This window comes from Ptychodera flava, chromosome 10 (genome assembly GCF_041260155.1).
Source record: "Ptychodera flava strain L36383 chromosome 10, AS_Pfla_20210202, whole genome shotgun sequence".
NCBI classification, from domain to species: domain Eukaryota; kingdom Metazoa; phylum Hemichordata; class Enteropneusta; family Ptychoderidae; genus Ptychodera; species Ptychodera flava.
The window spans coordinates 35,198,560-35,221,589 of NC_091937.1; the positions used below are offsets into that span (position 1 = coordinate 35,198,560).

Consider the following 23,030-nt stretch of genomic DNA (forward strand, 5'->3'; position numbering starts at 1 on the left):
AAATATCGATTTTTTTAATATGTAGGTCCTCTCCAAGTTTTTGGTAGAGAACTACTATATCAAGTCTTGATTTTCCCTGGCAGCAAAGTAATTGCTGTTGCTTTTTAGCAATATAGATCTATGTTGGGAGTAAGTCCCACACATCATCAAGTCCATCGACTTTACTAATAAGGTTTTGTGTCGAGTTTGTTTTTTTTTTGGGGGGGGGGCGGGACGGGAGGGTGTGGACTCTGAGGATGTTGTTGAATCAATGTACGAAGGAAGAAAACATGACGTTCTGGAAGTAATGGATGGGAAATCCAGGAACAACACGTGGCAATATAAGCGAATTATATCGAAATTCTTTTTTTTTATGTATGTGACATTTCATCACTGTTTCTATATCAGCGTCACACTTGTTGAATTCAAGGTGACGAATATTTGGTGAAAAGCACTATGTATAACCTTTCGTCATCATGTGTTCCAGTATATTTCGTTCAACCCAGAGGGTTGTACTTTGTTCCAATACGATGCGTTCAACCCCAGGGGGTTGCATCGTGTATATGAAGGCATCACCGTTATTGAGAATAGAACATTGACATAGACACGAGATCTGCAATGAACCCTCCACTCGATTATGAAACATAACAAAAATTTTGCAGCCGATGATGACACTGTTCGTACAGAAATACATTTGCAGCTTTAAGCTCGAGAAGTAATGCCACCTTTAAAACAAGATTCGCGAACTTAAACAGACAAATATCAAAAGTATCTTTCATAGAAAAAATATGTTACATCATGGACAGGGGAAACGATTGAACTGGAGGAAGCGAGGGTACATGAATGAACTTGCTTTATTTAATAGCCGAGTAATTAAAACTTGTTAAACGTTCTGATAATTTTAATTTTACTTCTTGACAATCACGGAGTCGTCTGCCAATGATTCTTCTCTGTTATCACTCTAGAACGGGTAGGAGGCACTTTTAGAAGACGGACTATAAGAGACACTGTACACAGGAAATCAAGGCAGTAATTTACTGAAGATACATTCCAAGGTTTCACCTCGTCACGTTTTGTAGTTAAAGTGACGTCACAACTGCCGCAATTACATCAATAGTGTTTATCGTGTTGACAGAAAAATTTAAGTCATTGCTGCATTTTTGTTATAATACAGACAAGATGCATTCGTTTAAATCAGCTAAGTCACAATTAAGGCTGGAATGGACTGTGCGTATACATAACTTTATCTGTACGAATCTTTACAAGAGAGACTGTAGAGTTAGTTGCTGCTGGGTAGCGATCGAAACATTGCCGTAATCCAGCGAATTGTGCAATTTTTCTTCGATTTAAAGATCTGACAACGTATTCCTAATACCTTAACGATAAATTCCAGCATTACAAAATAATGGCGTACACAACACGTGTAATTTAAATGTCAGTGCCATTCAATTTCCCAATTTTTACGTACAGGACGAATTCAGGTCGGTATATTTCTTTGGTTGGTGACATACATTTTTTGTCATCGTTGAAACGTTCAATCCCTCCAATCTCCTTTGACTCAGGATAATGCTTATCACTTCTTCTGCCGAGCTTTTGAAATGTTGTCACTGTACAATATCGAAAATTTACAACATTAAAAGACGTCGTTACATCTTTGAGCTAATAATTGGCATTTCTATCTGTTATCTTAAGTGACTGACAGCATTCCGAATTCACGTGGACGGTTTCCCTGGCAAACATTGTAATGTACTGGACGCATACACCGATTCACGGCTGACGATATTGACTGTGCATTGGCATAGATTGCATACGTCAGAATACTGATCACCCTAAGACTTAGCTGATAATCCAGACACGATCACGCTCTCCTCAAACGCCTGCACACTTTTGGAGTTGCTAAATACACATGTTGGGAATCAAGGAGACTTTAAATGGAAAAGACCTCAGTAAGGTTGATAAATGGAAACAACACAGTCCATCCATCCCGGAGGGCTGTGATTTAAATGACCAATTAAAAGACAGTGTGTGACCTGCGCCATACGGTAGGTTGACGGTACAGAAATGCTACGCACTGCAATAATCTGATGTAAGACCTGTTTTATTCTGCAAAAGTGAAAATTCTTTAAATTACTATGAATTTTTTGTTGATTCTGAAAACGTCTTCAGAAAAAGTGCGATATCTCCTTCAGGACAGTTCTCTTTTTTGTTCTTAAAATTGATGAAATGTGTAGATTATCTTCTGAGATAGTTGTAATAAATGTTTCTTTGAAAGAATACTATGAATCATGTTGACAAAGTAAACTTCAGAGAATTAAAGCCTTCTTTAGACAATATTGTTTCCAGTTTTCGGTGGTTGGCTAATATTTCTACACTATCTTTCTCGTAAGACCTTTATAATATTTTCGTCTCCCTAGTTGGATAAAGACTATATTTGATGACAGTCAAGTTATCTTCGATATGAACTTACATGCACATTTCATTGAAAAAATTCGACTACATGAAGTGAACTTCACAAAACATACAAAAACGTAAGTTTATATACGAAAATTATATTCCTTTATATATACATAATGCAGTAATCTGTAGAGAAAAGTAATTTCGAAGTCGAGACACACTAATTGCAATAGAGAGCGACAATTAAACATCTCCAGTCACGTGCACCTCTACGCAATGCAATTTCATGATATCCAAAAAATATTATTTTTTCTTTCGTAATGTTTTATAATTTGCTGCTTCCTTATAAAGTAGATGTTCGAACCGAATAAAAAAATAATGTGCCTCCCGTCGCATGTGTTTGTCTGACACTCGAATTCCTACGTTCAAAACATTGAACGTGTCGTTGATAAGCCCTGTGTCGTTGATAAGCCCTGTGTCGGTGCTTTTGGCAGTAGCGGAGAACCTGGGCCAACCATGATGAAATGTCGCAACAAATTGGAAATTCGGTTTTCTTCTTCTGGGAAACCGACTTCAGTACTGCACCGAAAAACGTTTCGTCGAAGAACATCAGCACTGTCACTGTCAACACCTCGAAACTCCGTTCAAACGACGAATCATCTTGGCCACCATTTACGTCGGCAATGTGGTTTCATAACGCCGGTGATTGGGCCTCTACAAACACATCCTTCGAAATGAAGTACTTGCGCAGATCGCTGGTTTGTCTTTGGAAAACATTTGTGACATTTAAGTCGTCACATACTTTCGTTCTAATTTCATTTTTTTCATTTCTATTATCAGTGACATAGTCGCATCAAATTACTCCACGTTTAATTCGATGCCAGCTTCTACAGTAGTTGCTGTTCCGACCCCGATACTAAAGGTCAACAGCGTCGTGACCGAACAAGCCGAGCGTTACAATGGAGTCCGTCTAACCAGACATACAACCAAAAATGCACAAATCCGGCAATTTTTTACAAAATCCAAGATATTCAGACAGCAGTGTGTTGTATGCCGCCAAAGTCAAAACGTCCATCACGCAGGATGTCGTATGAATTGTCTCCCCTTGGCGGTGAAATAGTTCAATGGCCCGATGCTAAATTGGCCTGCAACTGGTGGATATGTATACAGGTAGCTTTAGAAATTGTCGCTAAACTGTTCATATATATTTTTGATCGGGTAAATCAATTTCCCGCCGATCAAAACAAATCGGGCAATTCCCGGAGCCTGGACACCAAACTTGACGAAGTTCTCAAAACCAGTAGAGATCCTTGCTGGCCGGCTCCTGGTGATCGAGAGTAGCTGTTGGTAAGAACAAAATGAGACGAAGTGGTAAGATCAAAGATAGAAAATAAAGCTACTTTAAAATATGATAGAGATTATAAACTGTGAGCATACACTGAAGCATGAACTCAGTGCCATGATTTGGCTATTATTTGTACAACGTGATGGCTAATATCAGTGTACAGTCGGGAAAGGTTTTGGAATCTCGGGATTAAGTCAGAGACTGGCAAAACACACACATAGTAGCATTGGTTTAAAAATGAACAAAGTCACTGATACCAGAGTTGTATTACTCGAGAAATAAAGCAATGGTTTTGTTATTTCTTATAACAACGCTGATTCGATACGCATAGAGGTAGCTGTTTACATTTGTATAACAGTAACGACCATGCCAGGACAACCGATAAGTTATCGCAAATTAAACCGCACCGTTGTTGAATAAAAACCATCTCAGGGTTATGAAAATATATAAAAACCTCACAAACACTGTATTAGTGGATTGTTTATTATCGTTGCCTTTGTTTTGCCAACACACCGTGGCTCCTCGTTTCAAGTGTGCGTCAGCTTCAATTAAGAGTCTCATTGTTTACCAGTCTAATTACAAAATTTACTTTCCAAGTACCGATACAAGCTTCGATAGCGATAGCAGATATGGTGTCAATATATGCAAGACATGGCGAATAATTCAACGCACTCAGACAAAGCAACGCTTGGCCTTTACTATATTCTATAAAGTGTATTTCGCTTAGATGTTGTGACATGTACATACTTAAAGATACGATTTCGATGTTTAATGATTTATGTTAAATTGAAGGTAATATTAACGAAAATACCGCAAAATAACCTATACATCAACACAACATTATGATGAGTTATACAGCATCGAGAAGTGATGCCAGTGAAATCTAGCATTCACTTCAACCCTTCATCCAGATCACACTCGTTGACTTTTCAAAATTCAAAGTGGCCATGAACAGGAGATGTCTACGATTGTCATAAAAATGTTTTATAGGAGCAGTATTTCGTAATCGACACATCAACGGAGACATCTCGCATCTGTTCCAATAAATTGTGTTGTTTACAAAACGTGCCAGTAGCAATTCCAATTTTGTACAGTAGGAAAACTATACTACGGTAGGTAACGAACGGGCATGTGGTAAAATATTGGCCATGTCTGTGCGATGCACACGTTATGATTAAAAAAACAGACACATTCTGATTTTCAAAATATATCATGAAGTCTTTTTTGACCTCGGCCTTATCAATAACTTTCCTTTTTTTCATTCTGTCAGCAACACTTTATATCAATGTGACGACAGAGCAGAGGGAAGCTTCGTACACGTAAAGGCCCCTATGTTAAACTGTGTCAAGGCGTCAACACGTCAAGCGGTAGCTGTCTACAGTTGTGTATTTGTACATGATAACAAGAAAGAAGTTCCTAACAATTTAGAGTCAAAAGTACCGGTTTTCCGATAGAGACCAGGATTTGAGTCGGTGTTGGATATTTTAAAAGATCAAAAATAATATTCTAAAAGAACCTATACCGCGGTTCCTTTGAATACAAATTTTGTTAGACTCGTAAAATTGCCGAGGTTAATTCTGGCTGCATTTGCTCAAATTCCAGTAGTCATCTAATTTTTCCTTTGGAAAGTTTACAAAATGTAAACTTATGACGGCGACAGACGTGCCAATTACTTAACGTTGGATTACATGGCTCGATTCTCTTCACGACACGATATCATCGTAGACTTTGGCAGACCTGCAAAAGTTTACGACTTTACGCCTGAATACACTTCAGTTTTGTTATGCTTGTCGCTGTGGTCAAAAGTGAGTTTTATTTGTGTTGTTCCATTAGTGATATTGATCCAAAGAAATACTGCAGAAGTTGGAAACATGTCGGAACAATACATATCTTCCAAAAGTTATGAACGCAGTGCGTGGAGATGCAGAACATTAATTTACGAAATTAGATTAAATTAAAATTGCGCTATCTATGTCTTGTTTTCTTAGTTTCACAGAATGTGAATCATTAATTATTTTCTCTTTCAGTTTGCTTATCTGAGTGTGTCTGTTGATACAAGTTATACATTTGCCCACACTGCGCCGTTCATTGCTTATCTGAGTGCATCTCTTGGCACACGTTATGTACTGGCCCACACTGCGCCGTTCATGACCGAAAACCTCTGTGCATTCATGTTTCCGTCTCAATCCATCCATCTACGGCTATCTGTTCATCTACATTAAGCATTTATAAAACATTCTCAAAAATATTTCTGTCATCTATTGTTGGCTGTCATGAACAATAGCCCGCGCTCTATACACATTGTTCGCAGATTCTGTATTTTGCCAGTCTTTAGCTTACAGCCACACAGTGTAGAGGCAGTATAGTGTCATTGGGCAATTCTATAGCGGAAATTACTATCCTATTGACTGAAGATTACATGTGGAATGAAATAAATTAATCCCGTGAATTGGAACTGTTAGGCGATTAGTATCTCTGGCTTTATTATAATCTGCCTAAATTGAATTAGTATCAATCAAATGGTTATTTGTAATTGGTTTCCGGCATATATCGCGTGTCGTTCTACTGTGCACAGATAACAAAGTCCAAGCCGAGATAGCAAACCATGGATAAAGATGTATAAATGACTCAAAACAAAACACTAGCGACGTTTGCCGAATTTTGCGATGGCTTGGGCACAGACATTTGAAATCGTTTCTACTACGGACGACTAAAAAGATATAAACTGTGAAAAATATAAAACTGCATAGAATGATCTTCCATTGGGTTGAAGCGATGCGGCGGGTTTTTGATCTGTTAATCTGTTAGGACAAGTTTCACTCACACGAAGATGAGGATTAGGAAAACGTTGTGTAACCACATAATCCAGATCATTGAATACACTTTAATATCTTCTACAGTTTGTATATCCACTTGTTTCCTATTACTCTCAACTGAACTTATAATTCAATCGTTGGCATTCCAACGTCTTTTACAGACTATTATGTGTATTACACACAGTAATTACAACAGATGCAACCAACGTTTAACATGGCCAATCCAAAGAGCGCGGTGTGTGTTCTCGCAATAAAGAAACTAACCATGTGAATTACAAATAGAACACATCTAGCTTACAGCCGGTTTGCTGTAATTACAAAACCCAATTTAATAAATTAGATGAAATTTTCAGTTTCCGACCCTGAGGAACATTATATAGTTATGAATAGACTGAACTCTAATCGTTTGCATCACAATAAATTTCACTGTGATTGAAGACCAAGAAATGTTTATAAATGTACCGACTGTTCTGGCAACAACGCTTGAAAATATCTGCCAAACAACATGGATATCCTCTGGTGCGTGTTGCCAACATTCTAGGGTATGACTTTAAAAACTGCCTCATAGTGCAACGTATATATATTCCAACTGGTCGGGTTAATTTTAAGTTTTAAGCCATGACGGGGAGCCAAAAAATGAACTTAGCGAGTTATTTCTTTGCAAATCACCCGACAGTGGGCTCCATGCATGCTCGGTAAAGAGAACAAAACTATTCAAAGTTAAAGGCCATTTACAATCAAATTCAGCTACTTCAAGGTTGCAAAGGTTGCATAGTTCGTTACACAGGCAGTGAATCAAACACAGTTATGAAAAAACCTGGCACATATCAAAGCTAGCATAGTTTTGAAATGATTTTTCGTCGAACTTAAACTCACTGACTTACATCACTTATTTATAATAAAATTGTAATTTATACACACACAGTTGACACAGTTGCATTAGTCAAGGCAGAGGTACATTGCGACATGATCTTGAATCATAAGGGAAACAGACAAAATATGACCCAAGTGACCAACAAAAAATTGTTAGTATACTTTACATTTTTTGCGCCGTGTTCAACATTGCGGGCAGTGCGGCGATCATTTCACTATTGAAACCCTCGCTCGTGCTTGACGAATGTCTGACATTTTTGTGCCAACCTCACGTGACTTTAAGAAATTTCATTGGGTCACAAATATCATAATAACGGGAATTTCGCTTTGACAGGGGCTCTATTTCTGAGTCTGGTCCCATCAAACTACATCATGGATGATTTACCAATCGTACCTTCCGAGGAATTCTTGTCTATAAACTATAACAAGGTTCGACTTCCACGACCAACGGATTAATCAGGGGTACAAAATGTATCGTTTTAATTAAAGAATGGGTGTTTTCTCAGCACTTTCCTCCTCAAAATAAACAATGAAACTAAGGTGTTCAAATGCTCATAGTCAACTTCTAAAGATGTGTAATTCTTTTAGTTGGAATTGGTTGAAGAATTGACAACAGTGGCGATTTTGCACTCAGACAGCCGCAATTGAGTAAGAACTCAGGCCATTCTTTGAAAAATGGAAGTTGCCCAAGCCATTGTACCTTGGAATCAAAATAAGTCGAAATTGTCGCTTCCTAATGCCAGACTTATTGTGCAATTCGCATCTGTTCTCTTAACTCAAGAAATCGAGCGACAAAATGTCGTTTGCTTTTTGAGTGATTCTGTTGTCTTTAGCCATTGTCTGTTACTGTAAAGTAAAATCTCGCAACAGAAGCGAATTTCAACAAACATACAACGGGGTGGTCCCGATCCCTGATTCCCGCCGCCAGCTGTTTTTCTTTTTGCTCTCTCCGTTTTGCCCAACTCAAGGTAGGTCGTAAGGAAAACAGTCACTGTTGCGAAAAGTCCCTGAACCAACACACAGAGGTATAGAATAGGCCGCTAAAAGTGAAACAGAAAATATGTGGCCGGCAAATAGCTGGCGTTTCAGTAAATATTTAACTTCAGTTAGTAGAGCATTCCTGTGTACCGGTCGTGTGCTGTACCGCTAATGTGATTTGGGAGACAAATTTTCCTGAAAAACTTCACGTGACAATTTATAATCGCTTCCAACTCATGGATAGCTTTGTGGCGTTCCCGTCTGAATCTCTTATGCTTAGAACAAACGTTTCTTTTTTCAGATACGCATATTGCCGTCGACTCACGTAGAGAGGGCACAACTCCTCAAGGATCACTTAAATATCTTGCCGTCTGTTACCGAAACCAATCTTCGTTGCAAACACGTTTACCTGTTCTGTCGTGGTACTATTCATATATCGCAAAGATGCGCTCAGAACTGACCCTAAACAGAAGTTGTTCATGGATCCGGAATTTTATGGAAGTATATCTGAATCTCACTTTCCAATGGTATAATAACGTTTTTATCATTTTGAAGATGATATGGTTAATAAATATATTAGTGATATTTGAGAAATATGAATTACTGAAACATACAGAATCCAGACGAACAAAGCTTCGATATCATCCAAATAACAATGCAAGTTTAAGTTTTTAGGGATAGACTATGAAATTCTTCTTAAAATGACTTAATTTTTAAAATAGTTTGAAGTAAATCTGTAAGAATGTTAGATTTTCAGCATGTACGAGTAAGAATGCATGTTACACACGAAATGTTAGTGAGCGATGCTTGTGATACAATCCGGCATGTGAGCAATTCTGAACTGGTAAAAATGTCAGAAAATAACTGGCCTTTTACACCCACAAAAATCCCTTCTTAGCATGCCACGGGAAAGAGGGCATGTCTAACACATAAACCAAATATAACACATACCCGTTGCTGATGCCTCAACATTCAGCCCGGATACGCTGTGTGCATCACTGGTCAGTTGGCTATGTTCTCCGTAACGCGACGTCCACGATTCTCCTGGTTTGGATAAATCGCACTGCCCGCCGAGTCTCCCCGATCTCACCGATGGTTGAATGAGCAGCGAGCTGTAGCGAGGGTTGAACGGGCTGCTCGAGGCCATGTTGTAGCCTAGGTCGTGCATGGAGCGATGCGCCGTGTACGAACCTTGCGTTGACAGCGAGTAGTGCCACGGATCGGATTGGTGTATGCTGCTGTAAGAGGTAGAATATGCCGACGTGTAGGGGTCCCTGAACGCAATTGTATCGTGGTGCGTTCCCGAGAGGCTGGACTGTGGGTAGCTTGTACTGTGATGGTTATATGAGCTGTTCCAGAATGAAGGAGGGAAATTCCTTTGACTCATCGGTGATGTACTAAACTCACCTGAAAGCAACAAGACGAGACAAGTGTAAGTTTAATGTACCTTTGAAATATCATTCAACACACAACAAAGTAAATTTCTGAATGATAGCTTTCAGCGATTTCAAATCTGCAAAGTTAATAATCCAATTTTTGCCGCTGCATATATAGATAATCATCCTAACTTTTATCTACTGTAGAAATCTAACGAACATCTAGAATACTGGTTGAGATACTAAAACACTCTACTTTCTTGACGAACAAGAAAAATGTAGTCATCGTGTAATAACTGTCGAGTCTTTGGGAAATACTCTCACACCTCGGCGAAATATGATGAAATTGATAGAATTAAAACAATCGAAATATGCCACAATGTAGAGTCCATAGAATAATGCTATGAATGATAGGAAGCGTTGTGCATTGGACACAGGTAAAATGGCAAATATATGAATCACGCCTGAACGGCTATTCTGGATACAACAATTTGTCAACTTCGGAAAAAACGGCAAGCCTATGACTTTGTTCCGAAGGATGACGTTGCAAGTCCTCGAAACCAGTGGTGATAATCTATAGCCTTAATTGACAGTCTAGCTGGCATCACACGTACAAAAAATCACTGACATTTTTCCATTTCCAATAATTTTTAAGTCTCAGATGTGAGCAAGATTGATTGTGATCGGCCTGAACTGGTCGACTTTAGCCTTTCCGTGGCGATTTCTAACCACTGACCAACCTGTTAAAAGATGATATGAAGTTAAATAGTTCCGGTTGGCGGCTTTGATCACTCAGTGCTATGCGTTGTTAAACGATGAGTATGGTGTCTTTTCACCGTAAACGTTTTAGAGTGAACAGTGGCACGATGATAATCCTGTCAATGGACTGGTCCTATGGAATCTGTGTCTCAATGTACACAAAAGATTTGGATAAATATCCGCATTTGTTCTGGATATAATCAACGCAGAAAGCAGGTCTTCATTTTTTTCTCTTCCAATATCTCAGTCTCTTTTTCCCTGCAGTGATCTTCAGACGTGAGTTAAATAGGGAAGTTAGACAGGGAATACAAAATTTTCACTGAGCAGAAATCTAGTGGTTGCCGTAAGGATCTAATTTTAGAAACTTGAAACTAGTCGCGGAAACTCGTTAATGTCTGCCAGGTACCCAAGGCACCTATAAATCCATGGAAAATATTTGAAATATGCGAAATGATTTAATTTGATGCTGAGAGTCCGCTTGCAATTTTTTGAACGTCGTCAAGAGCGGTGGCTGGTGCCCGCGGTCGACATGTTAAATACCGGTCACTCACACTGTCGCGAGTCAGTTACGCATAAATCGACAACTGTCTTGGCGGCATATAAGATAAACTGACGATGAAGGCCATACCTCCGACAAATAAGATATTTACAAGAACCCTCTGTCGAATGTCATGTCAAAATTAGGACCATTATTTTCAAACGATTTCAACAGAGTTTGGAGTCATCCTGGATTGTTTGAAGCGACGGCTTTGACACAGGTAATAATGTGCCGGTATTCTTGTGGAACCCAGACACACACTGAGCAGAAAAATTGACAACAATGATATCTTAACCCTTTGACTCCCATGTCCAAGTACATAGGTCAATCTATTGAAACCATTAGGGATGTACAATGGTCTGGTGGAGAAAGGGTCTCAGATGAGGCGATTTGCAACAGCAGAAGGTGAACGCTTTGCATTAGCATCTCGGATGTAAACACAGAAGCGACATACTTGCTGCAATGTTGAAGTGCAATAGTGTATTAGCGGTGTTTGTGCAGTTAGCTCCACCAAGGTGAATAATCGCATCGTTGTTTAATCGAAACTCTACCAATTTCGGATTCGCTGAGCTCACAGTAAACGGTTCACGTATCCTCTTTAAAATGTTGAAAGTCATGTTTGCCTTGTTGCATGTATTCTACGTCTGCCGCGGGGGTCGCCCACTCCTTGTCGTCGGTACAAGTACAATGTCAGACAAGACCGGCAAAGCACATCCGAACACCGTTTCGATTTTAAGTACCGACCTCATGCGGCACACAGTCAAAACAAAGGCGTGGTTTCTCAGCCAAAATTTACCAACCCGAAGGTTCATACTCTGTCTACAAGATTTTATTTCATGACGTGTAATTACTCCGTGTTCGGGTTCGGCTTTGTTTTCAGTTCCGCTTGCCTGACTTTACATGGTCAAAAGGGTTGTCATGCCGTCAAGAGTGCAGGTGGAATTCGCCGCCCAGTACATAGCAGTATCACCTTTGAAATTACCACTTTCAAAATATTCAGAACAGACGACAACAAGTAGACTGATTACAAATGCAATTCTATATTGAAGTTTCATTTTAAATTTAGTCGTGTTAATATTGATGACAACCCTGCAAAACCTGAAAATAATGCTTGTCGATTTATATTACAATAACGTCTAAAATATAATCTAAACTGACTTGATTTAATAAACATCAAAATAGCGCCAAAGGCCTCGTCTTATCTATACCGATACTTTCAGGTAACCAACACAAAATTTAAAAGAAGTTTTGACGCACGTGGCTGGACATTCTAGCCAGATTCCTTTTGCACAAGATATATTTACAGGTCATCCTAGAATATATGACTGCTTGAACAAGAAAGTGCTCATAGTTTTCAAAACAATTATTATCCGAAGCAGCCACACACCCAATCATTATTGTGACACTGTATTAATTCATCGATACCCGGTTTATACAACGAATAATCAAGCATTGGTGACTATTATTAATTCGTCACTGACTTTATGAATCTACCGTGACATATTTACCACAAATTATCTTCTCCCAGCACCCGTTATGTCCATAACGTATATTCATATACCCATATATTCCTTACAGATTAAAGAATTTTATAATGGCACATTGTATATCGTGAACTAACTCAGAATTTTGCCACCTGGAAATATTTGCGTCCGTACGAAACAACAACACTGCCAGCGCCTCATAAAGCCTTGCTCTATGGCGAGGAATACCTTGCTGTAGTGACGTCTATCGATCGTTTGATTTCTTGGGCATTTTTTTTTGAAGAGGGGCTTTAAAAATGCCGAAAGCGTAAACACTGAAAACTGGCAGACAGTGTGTTATAGAAAAAGTCGGAGCAGATAAATCCTTTGGTAAATAAACTTGAAAGGGGACATACTCGGCGATACAGTGGCTCTCAAAATAGCGCCAAAAGTTGACTTTAACGGAAAGAAAACATCGGCTAGGTGCTTTATTTTGCGTGTGAAAACGCGGTTTATTTGCCAATACTTTACGATGGGGCAAAAAGAGTTCTTGTGCTCGGTAATCCAAATAAGTCAACATTATCATATGTTTCAATGGGCTGGGTCAATGACAAACTGAACTAGTTGACTGTCATTAAACCAACACATCATGGATATGTCATGCCACGCCAAGCAAAGCTGGCGACCCGTGTGAGATTTTTTGAACGATTTGAAACTCACCGATCTAACTTTTGGCACTGACTGTGGCACAACTGATCGCAAAATGGGACAACATTCAAGGTTTTCTCGGTACATGACTCAGAATATCACAGCGGGCGAATATTTGTTCACGAAACTCTATGACGGAAACAGTTGTGAAAGTGTACACTAAATCCTGGGACTAACCAACAGTACAGATGTCTACGTAACCCCATATCATACTCACAGTACGGTGCGTGTGTATTTGATGACTTCCTATTACCGTAAATCTCTGACAGACAACAGGGTTCCCAAAGCTCTATATATTATTAAAAACAAATTATATATGGAGTAGAAAGTGTTATACCCTCACATCCATTCCGTTCTCTCCTCTCAGAAATCGAACAGTAAGTCTTCAATGTATCACTATCTTACGCTTGTCAATTTGATTTTTTGCCTACCATATCTCGTTCTGGCAAAAACACGTGATTGGCAAAACGCAGTGGCTTCTAATAAGTTTCTACAAAACCTTATGATCAGCTAACGCACTCACAAAACAAAATTTGCAAACCGTCATTTGCTCTTCAAATACCTCACGGACTCATGGTAAATTTGCTAGTTGTACAAGGTGAATTTTGCGAAAAGCGGTTGTTGATGACATTTTCTATTAACGGTCACACTTAAGTGTGTGTTCTTATCTCAACCAAACGAACACCACGGTACTGAAATAATCCCTTCTTTTCCCAACCTTGCATTTGACAACGTTTCAGATTTTCTCAACCGAATTTGATGAACCAATAGTCAATGACAACGTGTGATAAAACGGAGTGTTTGTTGGTAGATTTGAATTTTATGCCTTTACTCGCTCCATGAGAAAGACGTAAATAGTCTTGCATATGGGGTGTATTTATTCCCTAAACAAGGTTTTAGACAAATGACAAATACTTTCATTGCAAGGAGAAACGCTCAATATGGTTTTAATATTTTAAAATTTAGGCACTATTGTGCCAGCTTTTCTGCTTGGATTTCTATGTGTACATTTTCGTCTAGGTCCGGCAAGTCATGTTTGCGAGTATGTACTCAGGAGACAAAAATCGACCAAGCGTCACGAGGTATGGAAAGTGTACTGTAATCAGTGATGGCTATATGATCCAAGAGTTTAAAACAATCGGTGGTCATTGTGGGAGATTACGATTACCCATGCCCTGTTCTCATATGTCCAGACTTAGCTTTTCGATCTCTCGCCACACGTTGGGCTTGTGTAAACTTTCCGATTTGATAAAGTCGCTGGTATTGTGACTGACTATTCTCGTGCATTTTATCCCGTGAATCCAGCGCAGTCTATTGACACCGAGAGTGGAGGGACGGCAACTAAATATGCGTGGTTGAGCAGAGACAAGAGAGGCGATTAAGAATACTCTGTTCGGGAGGAAAAATTGCGATTTAATGCGAATAGATTTGGTAGAGTGGTATTGGTACTTTTCAATAACTGATATCGAGAAAGTAAATTCTAACTCGTCGAGCAATTGCAAAATTGTGTCGTATCTGCACATGTTTTCAAAAATCAGAATTCGTTTTTCGGCATGACAATAGCATCAAATGAGCAAAGAAAATCGATGGTTTGTTGAAAATTGGACATCGATGCCCTGTATTCCGGAAAGATTTGACGTGGACGCTCGGAAATCGATGGAATGCAGGCTCCTGTGATTACATAGTTTGTGTTGTGGTCATTACGACACGCATGTGTGGACATTGTTCAAACGCCCAGCTAGCCACAAGTTGTAATTCTTAAAGAAGTGTTTGAAACAAAAGACTGCAAGGTGTGATGTCAGAATTTCTCTCACCTGTTTTCCACTGTGTTGAGGTACTGTTTTTTTGGCTGTCGGCTGAAAAACTACTTGGTTGACTCAAGGCCCGACTGAAATGATCATCAACGTGTTTCCCTATGTCTCCCGTGAAGTATGAAAATAGCACACAGCGAGAACTTATGTACTCGGCCTCCGGGGTCGCTTCTTTATCAGAGTCCGATTCCTCGTCGTTTTTAGATTTCGTCCTGCTCGACGATTGATCCTGTGCTGCAGGCGGTGGTTGTGGTACCGGCACTGGCGGAGGCGGTAATGGTTGGTGTTGAGTTAAGACTGTGCCCGAATATTCCACCGGGTCCAGCGGTTCGTGCATCTTGTAATGACCAAATTTCTGCCGACAAGAAAGAATTCAAAAATGAATACTTTGGAAGTTTGGCATTTTACGGCGAGCAGGGTTGCAGGTTTATCATCTTTTGCATGTTGGCGTGCTAACAGCTGTTTGCCTTGACAAAACCAGTGGCTGAAGACGTGGACCCGGTTTGCATATACTCGCATACTCAAATCGCAGTGGTACACGCCAAGAGTACTGGTGCGTGTAAAAGGCTTTTGCAATCGAGCGCAGAGCATGCAGACCGGGTCCCTGAATCAAATTAAGCAAAAAAGTAAAAAATGCACACAAGTGTTCAAAATACTGGACACTGGTGAGGGAAGTCAACAGTAGAACGAAATAGCGAAAAAAAGTATTTGTTATAACCTGTGTGGGAAGATGATGTTGGTAAAACGGATATGGTTGGTACGGTGGGTAAGCCGACTGGTACATAACGTCAAGACTCATGGTTCCACTGATGTTTGAGACCGTATACGCTGTAAGAAAGCTCGGTGATCTCAGCTCAAAACATACAAGACATTGGTAGAATGGAGGGTCCTTCCACGATGTAAGGGTAATCAGAAGTATATGCGTGGGACAGGGCGGCTCTCGGGGTTATTGGTCCCCCGAAGGTAGCCTCTCAAAATAATTATTGACAGGCAAAGCGAATTGAGTCACGCCCACCATTAAGAGACCGACAGCAGGCGGAGTGACCAATCAACGGATATTTTCAGTGAAACAGTCCTGTCTACTCTGATGGGCACTTTTTTGAAGTCTCTGCGATACCAAATGTGCGCCACCAGCGAATTTGATTGAACTAGCAGAGTGGGAAATTAAGATTTGAACTTTTATCTCTGCAGTGTGTTTACATTTCCCAATTCCGTTCCAGGACACACACTTTAAGCTGTTTCCAATGCTATCTAACTTACAGCACGTTCAGTCTCGTCCCCCGGGGCAACAAGACTCGATAATTTACTTTTGCGCGCTGATGTTTTCTCTTTGAATTTCATTCTGTGTCGTGTTTTTCTACGTTTTGTGCGTTTCTTCTGGGACGGTAAACACATAACTGACCTTTCGTGGTCGAGACAAAGCAGTGAATGCCTATTTAACGCTGAACCATGTCGGAAGCAGCCGACTGAAGTACAAAGTTCAATCATTTGCTTGAGGGACGAAGTAATACTTTCAGCACGGACACCTGTAACATGTGACGCGGATCCACAGAACAAATTAGTGGTTTAATGAAAGGGAATGTAGTTAATTTCATATTGTCTTGGATAAAACATCGCTTTATCATCGTTTCGCTCCGAGAAACAAAATGTTAATAATGACATTTACATTGTTGCAATAACCTTTGTCTGAATTATTGCAGATATAATATTATTAACATTTTATCCAGAATTCTATTTTCATAACCTTAATATTAAATACCACGGCCTTCAAATGTCTGTCTGTCTGTCTGTCTGTCTGTCTGTCTGTCTGTCTGTCTGTCTGTCTGTCTGTCTGTCTGTCCGTCCTTCCGTCTGTCTGTCTGTCTGTCTGTCTGCTGCCTGCCTGCCTGCCTGCCTGCCTGTCTGTATGTATCTAAGTAAGTATGTATGTACTGACGTTCTTATAAGTATATACATGTACATATAAATATATTTGTTTGTTTGTGTGTGTATGTTTATGAGTGCGTGTGTACCAAACACGTGAGTATGCGAGTTTATTTCTATGATTTGAGTGCACGTCCTGATGGTGAAATGTTTTTTTTTGTAATTTTAATGTTTAGAATCAGTGATTTCAGGCCATATTTACAACGTTTGGTACATGAAACATTTTAATGTTTTGATGTTGATATCATTTGTACATATATACAAATTACAGAATACATTTTTAAGATGTCTAGGGATTGGAATTTTTGATGCTCATTGGGTTGGAATACAAGCATAGCAAGTATGTCGCTACTGTTCCTATGATGGCCCGAGCATTTCAAACAGTACCACCGATATCACCGGTATCCATTTTGGGCGAAATCCAGCTAAACTTGACATTGACTTTTAATCTGTTACATACTCTAATATATATGTATCGGTCAATTTATCCTGGTTGAAAAGGATTCTTTTGTCCAAACGGTAGACCAACGGGTTTATTCAGAAACTCATCGGTTTCAAAATGAAGGCTCGCCTGAGTGCGCCAACAATTATTTGGTCTCCATTGAAAGTGTTAACCGAAGCAGCCAAAGGAATGTGCCTATTTTCCAAGTTGGCCCACAGCAAACAAGGAGAAATATTTTGTTTATTTCCAAAGTAACTATGCTAGAAAGTTACAAAGTAGTCCAACTCCTCCGGTGAAATGCACACAGATAACCCCAAATGCCATGACGGCGACCTCTAACCTTTTAACAATGTCGATGCTGTGACGTCACTGGATGTCGGGCTTTGTCAAATGCGGACAGTCATGACTAGTCGGTTTATATCCTTGATATTGCAGATGAAAAAACAATATCTCGTGTATATTTGAAGACACACTTTCACACCTGATATTTTTTCCTTTGTGCATATCTTTGACACCATCGTGAGACTGAAAGTGGAAATTGAAAATTGCGTAAATGTCGCAGTTTTGTATTGATTCATTTCCAATACTCGAATCAAAACACCTGGACGCTGGTTCTGAAATTTTGCCCTGGAACTGAAATTATCAGAGATCTGAAATTTCAAGTTTTATACGGCAAATTCGTCAAAATCTCTTGTTTGGTTGAAAATAATCGACTCTGTGACTTTTCTTAAAAGAAGAAAGTGTTGTTGTCGTGTCTAATCTTTGAAACAATAGACAAATCGTTCCAATTTCGTGAACACAATGTCTACCGAAGAGTAAATCAACTTTGCTTGAATATACACGCATTATGACCGGGTCATCGAGTTTTAATGCGTTTCCTCAGCCGCCAAGCAATGCCGGCCGGGTTAGCTTTTCTTTCTCACGAGCAAATAGCGCAGAAAGAGATCCTGTCGCGTGTTATTATGTTACAGTAAGTTTGGCGACGCAAGCACGCGAAACTAATGATGAAATCGTTGAGGCAAAAATAAAGGTGACCAAAAGTTTAGGGATATTGGAGCAGAGTACAGAAAATAAGACACTGCAAACAAATTATGCATTAGATAAAAACCGGTATATTTCCAAAGTAAGGGTGGACCTTCCAGAAATGATCGTAAAAATTGGATCACAATACTGCAGTTTGTCCGGAAATACATGAAATTTGGACTGCATACTGAAAGACTAAAACGTACCTCGAAATTCGTGAAGTGTCTTGACGGCTTGTCCAACATCGCAGTCGTCGTCATAACATCAGAGAAGGGATTAAAAAACCAGTTGAATAGCTTCGGTTTAGGTTTTGAAATATCACTGGCAATGGAATGATCGTGAACTTACACGTCATGTGGCAATTTTAACCAGGGTGTTTTTATATCCACTGTCTGGCACAACTCCTTATTGATTCTTCCGCATGTTTCACAGCGTTTTACGGTCCTGGTTACTTTGTCGCGGTCACTAATTCAAATGACCAAGGGCTATTCTTTTTGTCCGTTTTAAAACGATCGCTTGACTTGAGAAAGGAAATGCAGACGTCCGAACAATGGATTGGCAAAATAGCCTCGTTTGAGCTTTTAATTGAGGGACTTACAGGCTACTAAACTATGGGATCGGTTGTATTACAACACGCCGCTAGGAGATGCGCGTGTTACAGAACATGAAAGCCGTGTAAAGTTGTACACTCAAGCATCGGTTTGGTTTAGCGATATGGACACACCAATGCGTGGCAATGATGTATAATGTTTAACCGAATTCACTATTTGTCATATTGAAAGGGCATGGTTTAATTAGAGTTTTCACAGAGATTAGCTATTCCTCTAAAACCGACAAATTGTTGTGGTTATACTTATGCAGACACAGGGTGGCAGTGACGCGAAACTAATAAGAACGAAGTGATAGTATTGTGATGGCACTAACAATTGCCGATTACCTGTTTGTTTCGTTTCTACCATCCGTGTCAGAATTTCCACTGAATATTAATTGCTTCGATGTTTTGTGCAACATGTGACTGCCTAATTGGAAATTAATACTTCCCAAGGGAACAGATGAAATCACCGCCATCTCATCCTTGACAACAAACGTAGAGCAGTAATTGATTCTCTGTCCCGTTTCCCTCCTTCCCCTCCCCTCCCCTCTCTCTCGCCTTTTCAGCAGACTTCAGTGAAAGTAGCTGCTTCTCGTCAGGATTTTAAACATTATATGGACAAAAGAACTCTTTTATCGTCGGTTGTCACTGTGCAGAATCCGTTATAGTTAGACTCACAATAAGTTCGAAACCACCATGCATGGGGAAAGAGGTAACGCAGACAAATAACAGACGTGGAAAAGTGCAATTTGACGGGAGACATCTTCGTGTTGATAATTGATATATATGATGAATTATATTGTCTAATTTCAATGCCTTATAAACTTTCAATATGAAATGGCAAATGTTGAATAGCTCATTTGAAGGTTAATCCAACTGAAACATTTGCAATCCCTTGAACATTTCACTGCGTACAACGAAATTAAATAATCGAACAGGAGAAGAAGGCAGTTGTCCGTGAACGTGAACACTTCATCGTCCGTGACTTGCAAACGATCAACAAGGACAATGTAAAATCGCTAAACTTTATCCAGAGGTGCATCTGATCATAACATTCATTGATGAATTCGATTGATATCGTCTAAACTCTTTGAATTCAGAAAAAAACATCCACTAATCAATGACTGAACTCAATGCATATCGTAAATTCATCTGCTGCACTTTTACAAACTATAAATAAATGCTGGCCTTACCGACATTTACACTGTGATACCTGTGACTTGCCAAACGTCCATATAACTTTAGCCGTGACCAAAAAGGCAGTGCTGGGCCGTTCCAAGCACAGGAATGACTGTACCTGGTCCAGACTCGCCACCCACTTTCATGAAAGAATCAATTTATACAAAATCCACTGATCAGTTGATGACAGAACCCTGGCTGCTCATTTTCATCATAACTCACTTTTACATCTCTCTGTACTTCTTGTCGGAGATTTCTTTGTCTGTTGCGCACACCGATCCATTTTATGCTTGCGAGTGCGTAATCAGCCATATCGTACAGGACAGTCGGAAGACATCAGAGCAACTTGCCGGTCTTCGCTGGTGTACTTTGAGGTTTCACCGCATTATTCGACTCCTACTAGCTCTGCATGAGAAATTGCACCATTGACTCTTTGAATCACCGGGTCAGTAAAACACGCAGAGTTGTAACAAGCGACTTTGGCCTCTCCACCAGCCTTGACAATCAAAAGAATGTGTTTTAAAACGATATCTTCATCAGCAAAAAGAACCGTGTTAAAACAATTAAATATTCCTTTACACAAGATTTACTGTATTTAATAATTCTTCCCAGCTTCTCTGACGTCATAGCAAGGATTTCTACGCGTAATATTCAAGCCATTCTGTATTCTTATAGATCCGTTCTCATTTACCTGGTGTTTTGTTCAAGTTTTCCATACGTCATCGCCTTCCACAACATCAATGTCGAAAACGTCAATTGCGCACGACCTTTTGGTGACGAGGTGATAGATCACCGAACCAAGCTATAGATGTGAAACACAACGAATTCCAGTTTAAATTCCTTTGTTTACAGAAAGAATAGTTGTAACTTTTGAGAATATTTCATCATTTCTATTCATGCAACAACTGCATTTTCCAACTCTTCACTGTAAAGTGCGTTGAAATACAAGGTAGGATCTATGTCAACGCAGTACATAGTATCCAACATACAACGTGTGATCTCGTTTGTGACAAATGAAATCTCGTTTGTACACAAATGAAATCTCGTTTGTACACAAATGAATTTTAGTCCCTGCTATAATTCAGCGGTATACGATAACATTTGAACATTGAACGTAATAAATTTTCGACGCGATTTTTGGATTTAAAAGATCGCATTTAAACAAAGAGAACATGATTTCATTATTTCACTTTTGTCGTTTATCTTTCCTACAGCATTGAAAATTTCACTGTATTTTGTCGTTCGAAAGATCTGAAAGCCATGCGATTCGTTGACACTCTCATGCAGCCCCTGTGTTTGTTATCTCTCTTGTCATCGTCCCTTTAACGTTATAGCGAGTGGTTCATTCTTGGATCCCCTTCCAGCTGGCACGCACACATTTTTTATAAGACATATAAACATACACCGTATTTCTCCGCGTAAGCGCCAGTGCTCTGGCAAAATGCTTGCTCCTCAACTTTGGACGAAAGTTTCAAACTGTGGTTATATCAGGGAAATCCCCCAACTTGATTTCTCATATATTTTTATAGAATGAGAAATATACAACGGTGTCCTATTTATGCATAAAGATTGTCCGTTTATGACCTTCATTTTCTAATTTTTTACAATACAAATGAAAGAAAGTTCCAAAAAGAACTTAACAGTGCGTCATAGTGTCATGCTGCGTGGTTACATGTATACTTCTGAACTTGTCGGCGTTTGGTAGGAGTAATCGCTCAACTCTAGTTTTGAGTAAAATGACATGTTCTGGCTCTTGGTGCTAATGGTTATGCATATCGCTGTGTTGACAAATATATCCATTTCTATGTAAGAACACATATGCAAGCATCTCTACATGGGCGTGCATATCTACAAGCGTGTTATTCAGAGAATGATGATACTTGGATTTTCTAAATAGAAGTTACGACCACGCTGCAACTTTAAGAACAGTGAGTATGCAAAGTCAAAAACTGTGATCACCACGTGATACGATGAATTACATATACCCATGGCCCAATCTATATTCAAAATGGCCGCCATGTTTCATTCAAAAATAATAGGGTCTTGGGAAAAAGTCATTTAAGAGTTAATTAGATAAGGACTTGTGAACTGAAAAAATACTGAAGGCTTCCTTGATATACTTTAACATTCATATAACTTTAATATTAACGGACCACCATTCGAAGAACCTCTGCTATTCAAATAAAAACATCGCAGATCAGCAACAATTTGAAATCGGAAAGCGACTATCGGTCGGATCGTAAAAATTACCATTTTAAAATGCCATTTTTTAATGAAAGGTTTAGGGAATTTTGACATGAAGCCAATCCATCTGGAAATGAGATGTTTATAGTCTGAAAGGAGAGAGTGATCGGTCTGACTCGGAGACAAAAACACTTCATGCCGTCAGCTTTTGGTATCTATGCATTAGAATGTCAAAATTAGACATCGATCTATAATCTCTGTCAAGAAACGATATTTAATCAATCGTCTGGTTTAGTAGACATCGGATGTGGTTTCCTGGTAACCGTCCATGCAACAGGTTTGTAAGAATGCCAAAACGGATTATTTTTTGTTATACGGCTGACTTTCAGCTTTCTCGAAAAGCAACATCTGTTTCGACGACAAAAATCTCAACAGCACCTCTCAGGAGCTAGCGATTCACCCTAGATCGAGATATGTGAATAATTATGAATAATACTTATCTTTGCTAAAACAAATAAAAATGTATTATCTGGACGGCTAAAAACAATTAAGACAAATGCAGCTTCATCTTCCCGAAGATAATAATGTACAATTTAAACGACATATTCTGTTTTTTCTAAAAACATCGAAAAAAATTGTCGAAGTTG

General features: G+C 39.3%; 1 protein-coding gene across 4 annotated transcripts; it reads right to left on the reverse strand.

Moving 5' to 3' along the window:
- Positions 1 to 2,059: 2,059 nt before the first annotated feature.
- On the reverse strand, positions 2,060 to 20,493 carry LOC139142640 (transcription cofactor vestigial-like protein 2). Of its 4 annotated transcripts, XM_070712687.1 has the most exons (5): positions 18,635 to 19,080; positions 17,746 to 17,930; positions 15,044 to 15,395; positions 9,337 to 9,792; positions 2,060 to 3,714 (listed from the first exon to the last, which is right to left on the reverse strand). In XM_070712687.1, exons 3-5 carry the CDS (start codon positions 15,375 to 15,377, stop codon positions 3,665 to 3,667), a joined length of 840 nt encoding a protein of 279 aa, XP_070568788.1. In that variant the 5' UTR covers positions 15,378 to 15,395; positions 17,746 to 17,930; positions 18,635 to 19,080; the 3' UTR covers positions 2,060 to 3,664. The 4 variants fall into 4 exon arrangements, with proteins under 4 accessions (XP_070568788.1, XP_070568787.1, XP_070568786.1 ...); XM_070712686.1 differs by lacking the exons at positions 17,746 to 17,930; positions 18,635 to 19,080 and adding an exon at positions 20,214 to 20,493; XM_070712685.1 differs by lacking the exon at positions 17,746 to 17,930 and having other exon boundaries at positions 18,635 to 19,082.
- Between the last annotated feature and the right edge of the window lie 2,537 nt (positions 20,494 to 23,030).

Excerpts from the sequence above, each read along its gene's own strand:
- LOC139142640 (XM_070712684.1), bottom strand. The coding sequence starts at position 15,839 with ATGAGTCTTGACGTTATGTACCAGTCGGCTTACCCACCGTACCAACCA. Across the intron at positions 15,396-15,758 it reads AACATCATCTTCCCACACAG|AAATTTGGTCATTACAAGAT; the intron begins GTTATAACAAAT and ends TCTTGTCGGCAG. Across the intron at positions 9,793-15,043 it reads CTCAACACAGTGGAAAACAG|GTGAGTTTAGTACATCACCG; the intron begins GTGAGAGAAATT and ends TGTTGCTTTCAG.